The sequence below is a fragment of the Bos taurus genome, chromosome 17 (genome assembly GCF_002263795.3).
Source record: "Bos taurus isolate L1 Dominette 01449 registration number 42190680 breed Hereford chromosome 17, ARS-UCD2.0, whole genome shotgun sequence".
NCBI lineage: Eukaryota > Metazoa > Chordata > Mammalia > Artiodactyla > Bovidae > Bos > Bos taurus.
Window position 1 is genome coordinate 7,566,017 of NC_037344.1, and position 15,277 is coordinate 7,581,293.

General features: G+C 52.5%; 1 protein-coding gene across 7 annotated transcripts in view; it reads right to left on the reverse strand.

The window, feature by feature from the left end:
• Positions 1-578: 578 nt before the first annotated feature.
• The window catches only part of DCLK2 (doublecortin like kinase 2), a 188,842-nt gene continuing 174,143 nt past the window's right edge, over positions 579-15,277 (reverse strand). For 4 of the 7 annotated variants that reach the window (XM_024977551.2, XM_024977550.2, XM_024977549.2 and 1 more), the window contains 6 exons: positions 14,083-14,216; positions 13,603-13,680; positions 8,543-8,639; positions 7,759-7,839; positions 6,583-6,699; positions 579-1,710 (listed from right to left, as the gene is read on the reverse strand). In XM_024977551.2, coding sequence (XP_024833319.1) covers positions 1,525-1,710; positions 6,583-6,699; positions 7,759-7,839; positions 8,543-8,639; positions 13,603-13,680; positions 14,083-14,216 — 693 coding nt within the window. In that variant the 3' untranslated portion in view covers positions 579-1,524. Of the gene's footprint in view, positions 4,070-6,582; positions 6,700-7,758; positions 7,840-8,542; positions 8,640-13,602; positions 13,681-14,082; positions 14,217-15,277 lie in introns of all 7 variants that reach the window. The other 3 variants (XR_003029975.2, XM_005217493.5, XM_005217490.5) reach the window with 3 other exon arrangements.

A 15,277-nucleotide genomic window follows, 5' to 3' on the forward strand; every position in this document is an offset into this window, starting at 1 on the left:
TCTGCATTCTGTCACCCGCCTCTGGTTTGGCTCAGCCCAGGGAGGAATCATCACACAGCAATGGGGACAAAGAGATCCAAAGCTGAAGAGATGACTTCAAGCCGTGGAGCTGTACGGACTTGAGAAGCTGGGGACAGAGCAGTTCCAGGCTAAGCCCAAGCAAGTAGTTGTCATCAGAGAACAGAAATCAAGGGCCAAAATACACTGAAAAAAGCAGAGACAAGTGATGGCACAGTCTCTGAAAGAGACAGAAACAGAGAAACAACAATGGCGGCCCCGACTCCCTGTTTCCCGGAAGCCTGACCTTCCGATCCCTGGTTCCATCAGAGTCCTGTATTGTACACCAATAATCCCTGTCGGCTTTGGAGCCTTGGCTGTGTGTTTTTGCACCTGTGATCAAATATACCTGCATCCAGGGCACCTCCATGTGTTCTTCCCGAGCACCTCTCCTCCCAGTCATGCCCCCAACACAAAAGCAAACGTTGGAACCTTCCAGAACCCGGCCCTGGCGGGCGTCACTTTAACCACACACTGCAATGCAAACAAACAGCCACACAGGAACCTCTGGCCACCCTGACTACTTCTCGAGAAGGAAGAGTTTATTGGATACACTTGTAGGGGGCAAAAGTCTAACAGTGAGAAGGAACTACAGGCTCACCCCTTTAGAAGATGAGCAGGGAAAACAAATACACTGATTATGTACAATCATTAAAAACAGCAGGGTGGTGGAAAAAAGGAAAAACTGCCAGCAGCCTTCCAGAAGGTTAGTAACAGAGGACGTCTGCAGGCACCTTCCTGCCCAGTCCCAACCGGGCCCGCGCGTCCTGGGGTTGTCCCCGCCGCCGATGAGAAGCGGATGGAACAGGGAGACTGGGGGGCTCCGAGGGGCTCACGTCGGTCCTGCTGTGCCCGCAGTGGGACCTGGAGAAGGAAGCCCCGCCGGCGCACAGGCACCTGCCTCTCCTCGAAAATCCCCAAGGACAACGTCCCGGGCATCTCCCGATACAGACGTGGGAAGAGCTGAGGAAATGCACGTCGTGGAGGAAGCAGCGGCCTTTCCGGGGGCCTATGCCCAAGTCCAGACCCGGGGTCCTCTGACGTGAGCCCCGCGCCCCGCACCTGCGAGACCCCGAAATGGGCTGAGCGCTGGGACCAGGGGGTCCACCGGGGGCCCAGGACTTCCGCTGGAAGCCAGCTCCCAAGCCCCGGCATCAGAGGAAGGGTGCCCACGAAGGGTCAGATACAGTTCTGAGCTGTTTTAAAGAGAGAGAAAAAGGAGCCCTCCGAGTTTTCTTAAATAGAGACCTTGGTTCAGCCGAAGCGTTTCTATAAAAATGCGCTGGATGCCGGATCGAAGTTGCACAGTCTCCTGGCGATGCCGTCCAACGTCCACTGAACTGAAAAGGCGAACATTTAAAGCCGCCGCTCCGAGGACCGTCCCCGAAGCCGACGCTTAACGGGCCCCTCCAGGCCCCGGAGGCGCCCGGCCGGGCGGCGGCGTGCGGAGCTGTGCCGGGCAGCGGGTCAGTCGCGGTGGCGGCGCCACGTCCCCGCCCGCTCGCTGCCCGGGGCCGGGGCGGGAGGGCCGGGGTGCGGGGGCGGCTCCGGGGGCGCGGCGGGCGCCGGGGCGGCGGGCTCCAGGCCGGGCCGGCCGCCCTCGGCGCCAAGCTTGCTGCCGAAGATCTGGCCCTCCTTATCTAGAGCCGTGTTCTGGGGAGAGAGCAGGAGACGAAGACTCGTGAGCCCGCCGCCTGAGCCCGGCACCGCGAGCGAGCAGGGCACGCCGAGCATGCAGGGCGGGAGCAGGAGAGGAGAAGTAACGCCCGCGGCCCAACGGCGCCCCCCGGTCGGCCCAGTAGTCCCGCCATCCCTCACCGCGGCCTCTGCTCCTACGACCCTGCCGGAGCCTCTGGGATCTGAGCCCAGAAGCGTCCTGGACAAGAAGCAAACCGCAGGGGAATGCAAGGCACCTGACTGCTGACTTCTCTAAAGAAGGTTCCTCAACGGGAGACTGGAAAGATTAAGTCATGTCACCCATAATACCTAACCCCCGCCCCGCCCCGAAACCACCGCCGCACTGGCGACCGGTAATCTATGAAAAGCCTGGGAATGTGGGGTGTAACAACATCACCCATCTTTCCACCCTCCAGCATCTCCTCCCTGGCCTTCTCTTCCTGTGGGGTGTCTTCACACCCCCAAGGGTTGTGACCAGCTCCCCCTGGTGGCTCAGACGGTTAAAAAAAAAAAAATCTGCCTGTAATGCAGGAGACCAGGGTTCAATCCCTGGGTAGGGAAGATCCCCAGGAGAAGGGCATTGCAACCCACTCCAGTGTTATTGCCTGGAGAATTCCATGGACGGAGGAGCCTACTGGGCGACAGTCCATGGGATCACGAAGAGTAGGAAATGACTGAGCGACTAACACTCTCACTTTCCCCTGCTCCAGGGGCACAGATGTCCCCTTGCTCTCTGACGCTAGCCTGGAGCTGGGAACTGGCCTGCCTGCCTCCTCCTCCGTCCGGTAGGAGGACTGCTGCTCGGCCAGGGAGGCCAGGCCAGGCGTCCTCTCATCGGGTTTTCCAAACGCGGGGCTCTGTCAGTTCTCAGCACCTTTAGCTGTTTAGCGGAAAGGCATGTAGACCAGAAGTCCTTTTCTTGTCGTCTAACCACTTTGATGGGGAACGGAACCATCCGGTTCTTCCAGGACTCCAGGAGCGGAAAAAAGTGCCTGGAGAAAATGCGAACAAATGGGGCTTCCTAGGCCTTGGGCGGCTGCCTGCGGGGCCCTTGGGGCAGACTGGAAGACAGGTGTTCTCCACAGGCCCTTCCTGAACACTCGGTGATTGCCAAGGGCACTTTCCGTTTCCTGGAGAAGAGGTAACTGGGGAAAAGCCAAATCTGAAACTCAGCCCTGCGCCTCAACAAGCTTCGGAGCGCGAGTGTGAGCAGAGGCCAGACCCCCCCTCAGGGAAAACACGGAACTCGCAGAGAGGCTTCTTCCGCCGTTTTCCACCCAAAAGCCTCCCCTGGGCCGAAGACACCAACATCCCCACGGTTATTTCTCCTCTTCTCTTCCCGACGAGAACATGAACGTGTGCAGCGGGAGGAAACAGAGCGGTGCGGTTAGTACATACCGTCGCCTTGGGCCTAGCCAGGGGGAAGCAATGCAGGCGGCGGGAGAGGCGAGAGGAGCGGGAGAGAAGCGGGGACAGAAACTGGACTTACTTTCAACAGAAGCAACACAGTCGGAACAGTTTTGTCTAACTTAAATTAAGCCCCGATCCTTCCCAGCGTCCCCCTGAAAGGAGCACAGTCCCCCGAGTGAGGAAGCACTCCTTTTGAATCCATTCTTTCTCAAGTCAGCTACGAGGCTACAAAATGCAGCCACCAGGGGTTTCTTATCACTAATTCCCTTTTCCACCAGGAGATGGCCTCTCCTGGGCGAGGCCCGAGCCCGCTCTGCAGGTGCAGGGCCTTTCCTTAAGCCTCTCAGGACAAGTCAGGGCGAATACAAGAGCAATCGGAACCCGCAGGCCCAACTTAAACCAAAACCCTACCCTCTAGCATTCTCCTATCCCAAAGCCTAGCTGACTGCACACTGTTTTACGGAGGACAGTGCCTCCTTGCAAACGCACTCGCAGAAAGAACCAAAGCCTTCGCAAAGGCGCCCATCTTAACGCTGTAGTCCACTAAAAGATACACATTTGCACCTCAGTGAAAGACAACCTTTAGCAGGAGGGTGACTGGGGTCCTCCGCCCGTGCCCTCACCAGCTTTTGGTCTGGGAAGCAAGGTGTATGTGGCAAGCTGAAGAGTTCTAAGGAAAGTTTTCACGGGTGTGTTTGGCCAAAATGGGTGCCAGTAGGTACAGGAGACCCGCACCCGTGAGAAGCCGAGAGCTGGACGCTGTTGTCAGAGTCTGAGAGAAGCATGCAGACAAGAGGGGCTGAGAATTAGAGGCCGCTCTGAGGAAGCACAGCACGTGAATACCAGAACGCTGCTCCGGGGTCCCCAGAGTCTCAGCGGGGTACACAGTGAAACTCTGAAGTGCCTCTCAAACTGTCAAGTCAAACTGTCAAACAAAACGCAGACACAGCATCAGCTTCACTTGCTCACCGTTACCTACCATTCCTGTCCTACCGTTTCCTCACCGGAGCCCCAGGCTCCCATTCTGGGGGTTCTAGGAGAACCAAACCCAACCAGAGGGTCCCGCCTCAGGACACTGATACACTGTCTGTATCAGCAGGAAACCACCTGAGCCTTACATGCCCAGATATGAGAACAGGTACATACCAGAAGAGCTGTGTGTGAATCAGGATTTTTAAGAAAACATTTGAAACTGTTCCCAAGGGCAGGACACACAGACACACAGTAATGGTGAAGGTGGTGAAGGTGGTGGTGGTCAGGGGCGGGGGTGGGGCAGATGACTGATGACTCAGAAGCGTTGCAAGCTGCCCGGACACAACCATGCCCGGCCAGGCCTCTGTCGGGTGAGGATGGATGCCCTCCCCGTGGAGGCCCACATGGGACAAGCCAGATTCCCAGGCTGGCTTTCTGGCCGTGGAGAACCGGTCCCTCTGGAGACAAGTGTTCCTGGCTCCCCCATGGGTTTTGGATCTCATGGGTCAGCCAGCACCTCCCCAGAGCTAAGGAGCTGCAGAGTTATGTGGGGACCGGGGGGGTGAGATGGAGCCCCGCCAACATGCCCGACAAGACACTTAATACACACGTGAACACACAATGCTCACAATCACTGCTAGACTCACAAATAATAAAGCAGTGTTCATTCAAGCAAACGTCCTGTTAAAGGTCAGGAGTTTGATACTGAATGCTTGAACTTCATCAGCAAATGGAAAAAAGCCATTTGTAAACCCCAAGACATAGGTTCTGAGAGGGCCTGGATTATCCTCATCCAGAACAGAGCCTGTACTGGGCCAAAAGGCAAAGGGGCCAATCGTTCCAGACCTTGGTGGGCCACAGGCCCCGCGTCTGGGCCGTGAGTCAACAGGTGACCCAGGGGGGAAGCTCTCATGAGCTCTGGGTGAATCCTATAAAGCTTCTTCCTCTAGGAGACCAGGAAGCTTAATTCACGTGTGGTTATTAAAGTGTGCTAACTCATAAGGTTTTTTATTACATGGTGAGTGTGGCAATTTTTGATGCTTCAGGTTTTTCTAGATTTCCCCAGGAGCTGCCTGGCAGCATGGCTGGCGGCAGGGCTGTGACTCGAGCCCAGGCAGCAATGACTCACTGAGAAGGTTCTCCTGCCGTGGCTCGGGCAGGGCGGCTCTCCTCGCAGGGTCTCAGCTGCCCCTCTGTGACAGCTCCCACTGCCTCAGGCTTTTGGCAGGACACTACTGAGATCCCGGGAAAACCACAGCTCAAGAGGCCTTCCCGCTCGTCTGACTCAGAGCTGCCGGGGGGCCTGCAGCCTGGCAGGGGAGGAGGAAAGGGGTCCCCAGGATGGAGAACGGGTCCCTCACCCCAGGACAGAGCAGTGGGCTTCCCCCCGGCTCCCACCTGCACCCAGGCCTCCAAGGGAAGGATCAGATGTGCAACGAGCTGCGAGAGTAAGTGACTGTTCCCTCCCATTCGGGGAGGAAATCAGCCTTTCCAGAGGGGGAGGTCCGTCCTGAGGCCAGAGTGATGGAGTGGAGGGATGGCCAGCCCGTCACCCGCTGTCCGGCTGTGGGTCCCCACCTCCAGAGAAAGCCTGCCTCTCCCCGGGAAGGCAGCCCCTGCTGCTCCCTGGTCCTATGAGCAGTGGGGGCAGCAGGGGGCCCCACGGGGGCCAGCTTCACGGCTCACAGGAGCGAGGACCCAGGTCTGGACAGCTGGTGGGAGGGCTGCTGGCCACACTTCTGACTCACTTTTATCTTTTCTGCCATCTTCTCCAGCTCCCTGACCCACTTTCACGTTACTTCACGTACTTTAATGCCGTTTTCCATTTGCTGTGTTTATGGATTTAGGTAAGCTGCCTCAAAAACATTTTAGAAGGAAGATCTGACAAAATATGGGGATCTGTGTTACTAACTTCTCATTAAATTTTACCAATCCTGAAAAACCCAGTTTTTTTTTTCATTCTTCTGAACTTTTAAAAATCACAAAATACTCATTTTGTAAAAAGTGGAATTTGCTTAACTCTAGCCGTTTCTTATCCCCAGTCCCAAAGAATCATTCACAGCTCAAATAATCTATTTGTGAAGCCCTGAGTAGTCAGGGAGTCGTTGCCTTTGGCTGCAAGTCCCGCCTGGCTGGGGAGCCCTCTCTAGGGGGGAAAGCAGAGCTGGGACAGACACCACAGCCCAGGGCCCACGGAGCCCAGAAGAGGAGGGGACCCGGGCCCAGGGCCCTGCAGTCTGGCCTGGCTGGAACCTGCACACCCTCTGATCCCAGGACCCGCAGACTGGGAGCTGGCCACATGGTGCCCTTCACATGCCAGGCCATTCTTGTCGTGGAGGGAGGAGCCGGAAGGCACCAGGGCCATGAGAGGGGAGCACGGGGCCACTGACTCTGCAGGGTTCACCGTCAGCTGAGCAGTCAGGCCGCACCTGCAGCTGCCCAAGGGCAGCCACACGCCCTACTTACCATGATAACAGAGACCCCGGTGGTCGTGCTGTTCTGTTTGGGGAGCGCGTTATTAAAGTGCTGTTTGAGTTTACCTGTTACTTCAGCTTGCATATTATTCTCCTGGGAGGCGTCATCCTACAGAAAAAAATCAAAGACACAGATTTTGAGTCTCGGGTCCATGCTGTCTCTTCCTCAGCAGTCACACACCATCCATCGCTCCCACCGTCTCCTCCTACTGGGCCGTCTGAGCCGTGAGATCAGGGGAACCATGTAAGTCAAGTAACTGAAAATAACGACTGCTATTGGGCGGTCCCCTACCCCCTGGAAGGACTCTCTGCCATGCACCTCCCTCCTGAGGTCTGGAGTGGGCTGAGGAGAGGGCAGAAGGACCTTCTGCAGGGCTCAGAGACCGTCCTCCACAGCACAAATGCCATCTAATTTAGTACAGGTCCTGCCCATGGAAACATCAAAATTATCATTTTAGTCAAGAATGCAGGTAGTGTCTAGTCTTTATCACTCAATAAAAAAATGTGGCCTCTCAGCTACTTGGTCCAAGAACCAAGTCACATAACAGGACCAGAGAGTCTGAATGGAGTCGTCAGAATGTGGGGGACAGAGCCTGGGTGGCCAAGGTGCACGGGGCACCCTTAAGTCAGCAAAAGCCCCTGAGTTAATGCCACTGCCCCAGGCTCCCAGGACTGAGGGGGACACAGACTCCCCTGGTGTGAACTGTTTCACCCGGGCCCCGAGGCACTGCCCACACTCAGAGGACTCTCCGAACATCACACATCCTCCACTCAGCTCCCGCCTGCCCCACCGGGAGCAGGAGTGCTCCCGTGACCACGTGCCAGGAAGGCAGAGATCAGGCTCTGACACAGGCTCATCTCTGGGCAAGCTCTGAAGACTCTCAAACTCCAGGATGACAGGAAGAGGCCCTCAGAGAGCATCCTGGCCAATCCCCGCACCTCACAGGCGAGGACGCCATGGCCTGCAGAGGTTGTGATGAGCCCGGCCACTCACAGAGGGAGCCTGGCGCCAGCTGTGTCCGGCCAGAGAGCAGGCTGCATGCTGCTTGCTCATTACGGAAAAGGACGCTCGATCCGCCACAGGACGTGGACCCAGAACTCGGTCTGCACCACAGCCCAGGCGAGGAGGACACAGAGACATCGGTTCCCTGGGGACGTGGGTACTTACGGACACCCAGGGGTGACTCAGGATCTGTCCTGCTGTGCACCTCGCTTCAACATTGACCTGAAGCATCTGACTGATTAATTCCTGAGAAGAAAGAGAGGAGAGGACAGAGGAGACAGAAGTGGGGTGACTAACAACAGACAGGAACCGTGAGTTTGCACCGAGTGCCTCAGGGGACAGCCAGCACCACAGCTCGGTATTTGGACGCAGAAGCGATCACACGGCCACCTCCCCAGGCATGGCCGCCGCGTCAGCAGCACCGAGACGAGAGGTCTCGCCCGAGTCCACACAAACCACGGCGTCCCCTCCTACGGGCTCTGGCCACCGCCGTCATCCACAGCCCGGTGCTGCGGAGCTGCCCCTTCTGGCAACGCCACAGGCCGCACGGGGCCTCGCCTGCAGGCCGAGGGGGGCTATGACACAGCTCTCGGACAAATGAAGGGACACACAGGGAGGCCTTAGAGAAGCGTCTGTAAGCCCTAAGGGGGTGGCCTCGGCACACTGGGAAGACAGCCAGGCCGGCTTTCAGAATCTGGCGAAGTATTTCAGGCACCATGCTGCGGAGTGAGCCACATGACCAGACCCGGAGCTCAACACCAAGAGCGGCAACAGCCCCCCGGGACAGGCGAGGGCCCCTCAACACGACGACAGCCCCCCGGGACAGGCGAGGGCCCCTCAACACGACAACAGCCCACAGGCGAGGGCCCCTCGATGTGCCACCATCCTCTGGGACAGGCGAGGGCCCCTCAACACACCACCGCCCCCAGAGCCAGGCCAGGATGGGTACCTTGGCCGAGTCTGTGATGTTGTCCCAGTAGGGGGCTGGGAACTCCAGCTTCCCGGCCAAGATCTGGTCGAAGAGATCTTCCTGGAGGTTGTTCTCACTGAGTCAGTGACAGAGAAACAGAAGAGTCAGCGTCACCATTCGGCTTTGTAATAAAAAGCTCACGGGGACGGGGGACAGGGCAGCCCAGTGTCTCTGGCGTGGGCATTTCACAGGTTGGCTGTGCCTCTCAACGGCGCTTGGGATGACACACTCTCCCTTCTAGGTGATGAACCAAGGAACACTTCCAGGGGCCTGGGAATCAGCGAGAGAGGGGAGGAGGGTGGAGAAAGGAGGAGCAGGGCAGAGAGAGAGAGGAGCAGAGATGCAAGAACGCTGTTTGGTGGGCACCAGGCTTCAGCGTGGGAAGACAAAGATGTTCTGGAGATGGGTGGTGGTGACACTTACCCAATGGTTTAAATGTATTTAATACCACTTAACACTTGAAATTGTACACTTACAAATGGTTCAAGGGATAGATTTTATGTTACATGTATTTTTCCACAAAAAACAAAGACTCAAGAAAAAATGGAATCCACAAAAAACATCAAGTCCTCATTTAAAAAACAAGCAGCTCGGCATCTGCCCTCAATCATTCATGGTATAATAATAAGTGGGGGAAGCGGCAAACCTGAGTCAGATCTCCTTGTCCTTCCCCCTTCTACTTTCCCAACAGAACAGCCAAAGATCAGCGAAGCAGCCAACCCATGGGAAAGCTATAAAGAGTTCAGAATCTGGATAAACATTCACAGCGGAACATGCTCCCCACTGAACCCTTTCACTGAAGCTCAGTGTGAGAGCAAAAGCCCATCATCTGAGGACACCCCCTAGAACTGCAGGGTTGGAGGCCCCCTAGGTGGGCACCCCTCCCTGCCTGCCTCTCTCAGAGGTGCACCGGCACACAGGTATCTAAAGAGTAAAAGATGACTTGATTTTTGATGGACAGTGCCAGGGAAATGCGGCAATACTTCTGGGAAAAACTCAGGAAACTGGACCTCCCCTACCTCCCAGAAAACTGCATCTCCACGGCCACATGGCCCCTTCCCTTGGTGGACGCATCAATGGCCAGAGTGGGAAGCAAGTCACTGGCTCTCTAGGCCACTGCGAAGCCTAGAAGAAAACTCAGGATGGGCTGGTGGAGTCAAGGTCAAAATCCAGGAGCAGTTCAGTCTCACTTGGCAAATAAGTGTAAGTAAGTATTAGTCGCTCAGTTGTGTCTGACTCTTTACAACCCCAGTAAGTATTAGTCGCTCAGTTGTGTCTGACTTTTTACAACCCCATTGGCCGTAGCCTGCCAGGCTCCTCCATCCATGGGATTTTCCAGGCAAGAATAGTGGAGTGGGTTGCCAGTTCCTTCTCCAGGGAATCTTCCCAACCCAGGGATTGAACCCGGGTCTCCCGCATTGCAGGCAGATGCTTTACCCTCTGAGCCACTTTTTAATTCTCAAACAGTATAGTACGGTAAGTCTGGAAGTGCCCAGTAAGAAAAAACTCTGAAAACAGCAAAAGACTCTGAGTATACACTCTTTCCAGTGCCGAGGTGTTAAAGGTCAGATGAGGTAACCTGAAAAATGTCGTAAGCTATTTCACAAATGATGTGCAAAACATTTCACTTAGAGGGGGTATGGGTGTGTGTTTAAGAGAAACGTCAAACATCTCAGGATAGTCAGGCAAGTATTATTTGTTATCAGTGGCCCTAAGAACAGACTTCCTTAGGCAATTCCTAAACCCTGGAAAAGCAACATTCTTCTCAGTAACAATGAAATATTACATGTCAGCCTAGGACTAATGCCCGAAAATCCTGAAAAAAGAATGGGAAATGCTAGAGTTAAAGAAGCTCAAACTGTCAATTCCAAGGAACAATTTTAATTAAAAAGCTTTGGGTTCAATTAATCTTTTTTAGAGAACAATGAAAATATTTTGAGATATCTGTTGAAAGACTTTTATTTTAGAAGCAAATTTATGCAGATTTGCTTAATCTTAAACCATAGTCATTTATCATTATTTAAAGGACCATTTCCATAGTTTGATATATATGATATATAAAATATGTAAATATTTTATATTATGCTATGCTAAGTCGTTTCAGTCATGTCCGACTCTGTGCGACCCCATAGACGGCAGCCCACCAGGCTCCTCTGTCCCTGGGATTCTCTAGCAAGAATACTGGAGTGGGTTGCCATTTCCTTCTCCACCAGTTCTATGCTGCTACTGCTGCTAAGTCGCTTCAGTCGTGTCCGACTCTCTTATAGTAGGTTATAAAATCTATCCAGAATGTCTCTCTATGCTATGAAGATGCTTCCACAACTAACATGTAACATAATAAATTCTCTTTCATCACAACATGATATGAGAGAGGGAAAACATTTTCAAAGGTAAGCTATCTAGAGTTACAGGACCAGCTTCTGAATATAACCTCTAAGGCAGCAGCTTTCAGAATGTACTTCTACTGCTTTTGATTAGCCAGACTGATCTGAAGATCCCACAGAGAGAACAAGGTAACAAGTCACAATAGATACGTATTGTTAATTCGAGTCTTTCTTTTGTTAAACAGGAAAAAGGAAGTCAAAGAAAAAAAACTTCTAGGCTGCACTGGCAAATGGAAACACTAGAGGGAGTTGTGAGCACACATTCCTCTACAACTGCTCCTCCATACCTTGCTCCAACTGCTCTCAACTTGGCTTAACCAAAGAGGGAAACTCTGCTGTAAATGGACCTTGGATTTGTTGCCGTTGGTTGGCTGCTCAGGTGTGTCTGATTCTGCGATGCTATGGACTGCAGCCCGGCAGGCTCCTGTCCATGGGATTCTCCAAGCAAGAATACTGGAGTGGGTTGCCATTTCTGGAAGGCTAATCCTGACCCAGGGATAGAACCCACATCTCCTGCATTGGCAGGCAAGTTCTTTACCGAGTCACTAGGGAAGCCCCAGGCCCTTGGGTTACCTGCTATCAAACCCCACTGCCCTCTGCGTTTGACTGGTTCCCAAAGCAAGTCATCACTGAAACCAGCTAGGGCACCGTGTGACTGTAAAAACAGCCCCGAATTACTTCCCTCCTTCTTTGGACACAAACTTCTCCCACATTTACCCCAGGCTTAGCTATTTGATTTCATTTGATCAATGGGACATTAATCAAGAAATGTGAAGCAAGCAGAGATCTGGAAGGTACTCAGGCAGGAACTTGCTCTCTCTGGCTGCTTTGAGGAAGCTGTCACCACCATTGTGTGAAGCCCATGCTCGCTCTCAGATGCTGGAGGGCACGTGGCTAAGTCAAATCTGTGGTCCCAGCTGACACTGAGCCGCTACCAGGCATGTGAGTGAGCTACACTGGACCTCAGGCTCCCGCTAGGCCAGCCCAGGCAAGAGAATGGCTCAATCGATCCACAGAATGATTCATAGCCCTACTTTTAGAACAAATCTATTCTTCAGTAAAAACTAAGATATGTCATATCCTACAGTCTGAATAACCCACCTTGGCAATGATCTCAGTGGAAAACCAAGATGTTGATGGATGGCCAGACGGAAGGAGCCCAACCTAGAGAAACCCAAGCCACGCCACGAGGACGAGTTCCCACTCCAGTGTTGTATCTCTCATTAAACCTTTTGTGATTTCCAGTGCTCAGCTGAGCCTGCCCTCAACTTGGCATGAACTCACGCTCAGTTATTCTGCTTGATCAATATTCTCATGCTGTGTTTTCAAACCAATAAGCCTCTCAAAAGTAGAGACTGATATCTGTGTTATTCCTGTATTTAATGTAAGCAAAAACAACAACAACTATTCAACTCAACTAAAAAGTGATCATTAGGGGCTTCCCTGGTGGTCCAGTGGCTAAGACTCCATGCCCCTAATACAGGACGCCCAGGTTTAATCTCTGGTCAGGGAACTAGATCCCACATGCCACAACCAAGACCCAGTGTTAAAAAATATATTTTAAAAATAGATCATTTTAAAAAAAGATAAATGTCGTGTCTTTGTACTTTTCTGTATGTTTGAAAGCTTTTATAATAAAGTGTGTATAATAAAAAGCTTTTATAATAAAATGTGGGAGGAGAGAGGGAAGAAATAAATCTATTTTTTCCCTTACTGACTGACTGCACACTACAAACACTATGGCCTTACAGGGTAAGTCTTGTTTCCCACTCTTCCCAGAACTTAGAAGGATGCCCGGCCCACTGGAGCTACTCTACAAACAGTTGTAAAATGACCATACGAAAAGATTAAAAGGAAAACAGCATTCAAGAAAAGTCAGAGGAAAACCATCGAACTTGCATCATTAGATTAACATCTGCTTCAAAGTGTTCATGTGCTTCAGAGGGAGATGGCACTGGTAAAGAGAGACAGTACAGCGAAGCCCCACACGGCCCCTGTTCGTACACCGCTCAGGAGGGGTGTCCCCACCACACACCCTGACCCCGTGACCTGTCCTCCCAGCAGGTGAGTGTATGGTCATCAAGGGTCAATCTGCTCTTCCCAGGCCTGTTGATGCCAAAAGTATTTGTAATGCTCCTTAACCAAATAGTATGTAAATGGACAAAATTAATTGAAAAAGAATAAGTTCCCTGTGTCTGCAAGAACCAGGTCAAATGCTCCGCAAAGTGAGTTGGTAAAAAAAAACAGCTGTCAGATTAGGTAGGAGAGACAACCCTTAAGAACTGGAGAAAGTCTTACCTGGGAGGATCAGATTGCTTGGCGAGCATCTTTAAATCTCACTACTCTTGAAAAAGACTGGGAATGGAAGTCATAGACACTGGACTGCGGGGTGAGATTTACGCAAGAATGACCATGGGAAACCCTGGGGGCCAGGCACAGAGCAGAGGGCTGGGTCGCCTCCAAAGTGGGGACGCGGAATATACATTAATAGGTTGTAAATTAAGATTTAAAAGTGAACAGTACATTTATACAATTTTTTTACTGACATTTTTATTGACCCGCTTCCAGTCCTGATTGCTAGGAGTAGAATGTCTGCTTCCCGATCAAAGGGAGAGACTTTACAGTTCAAAGATGGTCACTTGAAGAGCCACTGACCTTCGGAAGGGTGGGAAGCCACAGAGCAGTATGTACGTGATCACGCCAGCCGCCCAGACGTCCACCTTCAGGCCATAGCTGGGGAAACAGAGCGGGTGGGAGGAGAGACAGGACGCCACTCCCACGAACCCGCCACAGGACTGGAGGACATGCCTTGGTTTGTTAGGGGAAAAGGCCTTTCAGTACCAAACCACTCGTTTCATGCAGATGAATGAACTACCCTTTGGACAAAGGTATCTGCTCTTCTCCCAAACTCTCCACTATCTGGATTCCAAGACTGGCCTTGGGACAGAGGTCCAGGCCCAGGGCTCTTGGAAGTACAAGCACAAACTGGAGTTCCTGGGATCAAAGTCACGGTGCGGGAATCAGCCTCTCCCACCCACCATGTTCCCGGGAGGCATGAGAGTCCACAGCAGCAGTCGTGGCAAATATACCTGTTCCCAGAGTTCAAGCACTAACCCAACCCCATAGGAGGCATACCCGGTTTCAGCAATGATTTCGGGGGCCACGTAAGTCGGGGTGCCGCAGACAGTGTACAGTGGGCCTTCCACCACAGTGGCCAGCCCGAAGTCTCCCAGCTTCAGAGACTTGGTCCCATCAGGATATTCGCACACCTGGAACAGAAACCAGCGAATGCTCAGAAGTGTTTTTCCCTCAGTGATCGCAAGGCGGGGAGCCTCTGGAATTGGGCAGAAATGACACAGATACATTTACCAACAAATCATAAGAAACCTCTCCTTCTGATATTAAGTCCATGGTTTATCTCTGCTGCTTTTTAGTTTTGTGTTTTGATTTTTTGGCCACGTGGCATCTTAGTCCCCCGACCAGGGAACTGAACCTGCAGCCCCTGCATCAGAAGCCCGGCGTCTCGACCACTGGACCATCAGGGAAGTCCCTCTCTTGCTTTTTAAAGCTATATATATATATATATTTTTTTTTTAGAGATGTTGCGTGTGATTTTGATTGTGTGAAATATGGAAAAAATATTTCATAGATATTTAGTAGAATGAACACGCGTGCATGCTGAGGGGAGGTGGGCGGCTTACCTGGTTTGCTTGAGAGGCCCCTGAGCCTCAAGGCAGGACGCTGACCTCCGCTGCATGCGTGTCGGGGTGGGGGTGGGGGTTGGCACTTGAGAGCCTCAGAAATGGTGTTTACTAGAGGTTGTCCACTAAAGCACTAGGTGCTCTCCAACTCACGTTTAGTTTACAAGATACAATTAGGACTTGCTCTCTAGACAACGATGAGTATAAACAGTGATCCAACCTAGGGGAGAACTTTGGAAATCTAGAAAGAAAATGATCTTTGGGATGAGACAGCCCAAGCCTGCAGGACGAAACACTCCACCCATTTGTCTGGTGACCTGACCCCTGAAAGCCCCTCATCCACCCTGGGCATGTTTCGTCATCTGTGAAATGGGATAACAGCTGGTCCCTGGCTCACAGTGCTGGTGTGAGAGTGAAATGAGATGAAGCTCAGATCAGGACTGGGTGAATGCTCCTTCTTTCCTGGAAGGAATGGCTGATTAGATCAGGTGGATCATCATCTTGGAAAAGGTTTAACAGTGCTGGTGAGGATGTGATGTGTTTGCTGACATCGAAGCAACTTTTCTAGAAAGTATGGCAGTCCTATGTAAATTTCTTCATATCCTTAATAACCTGTGATCTGTAAATTC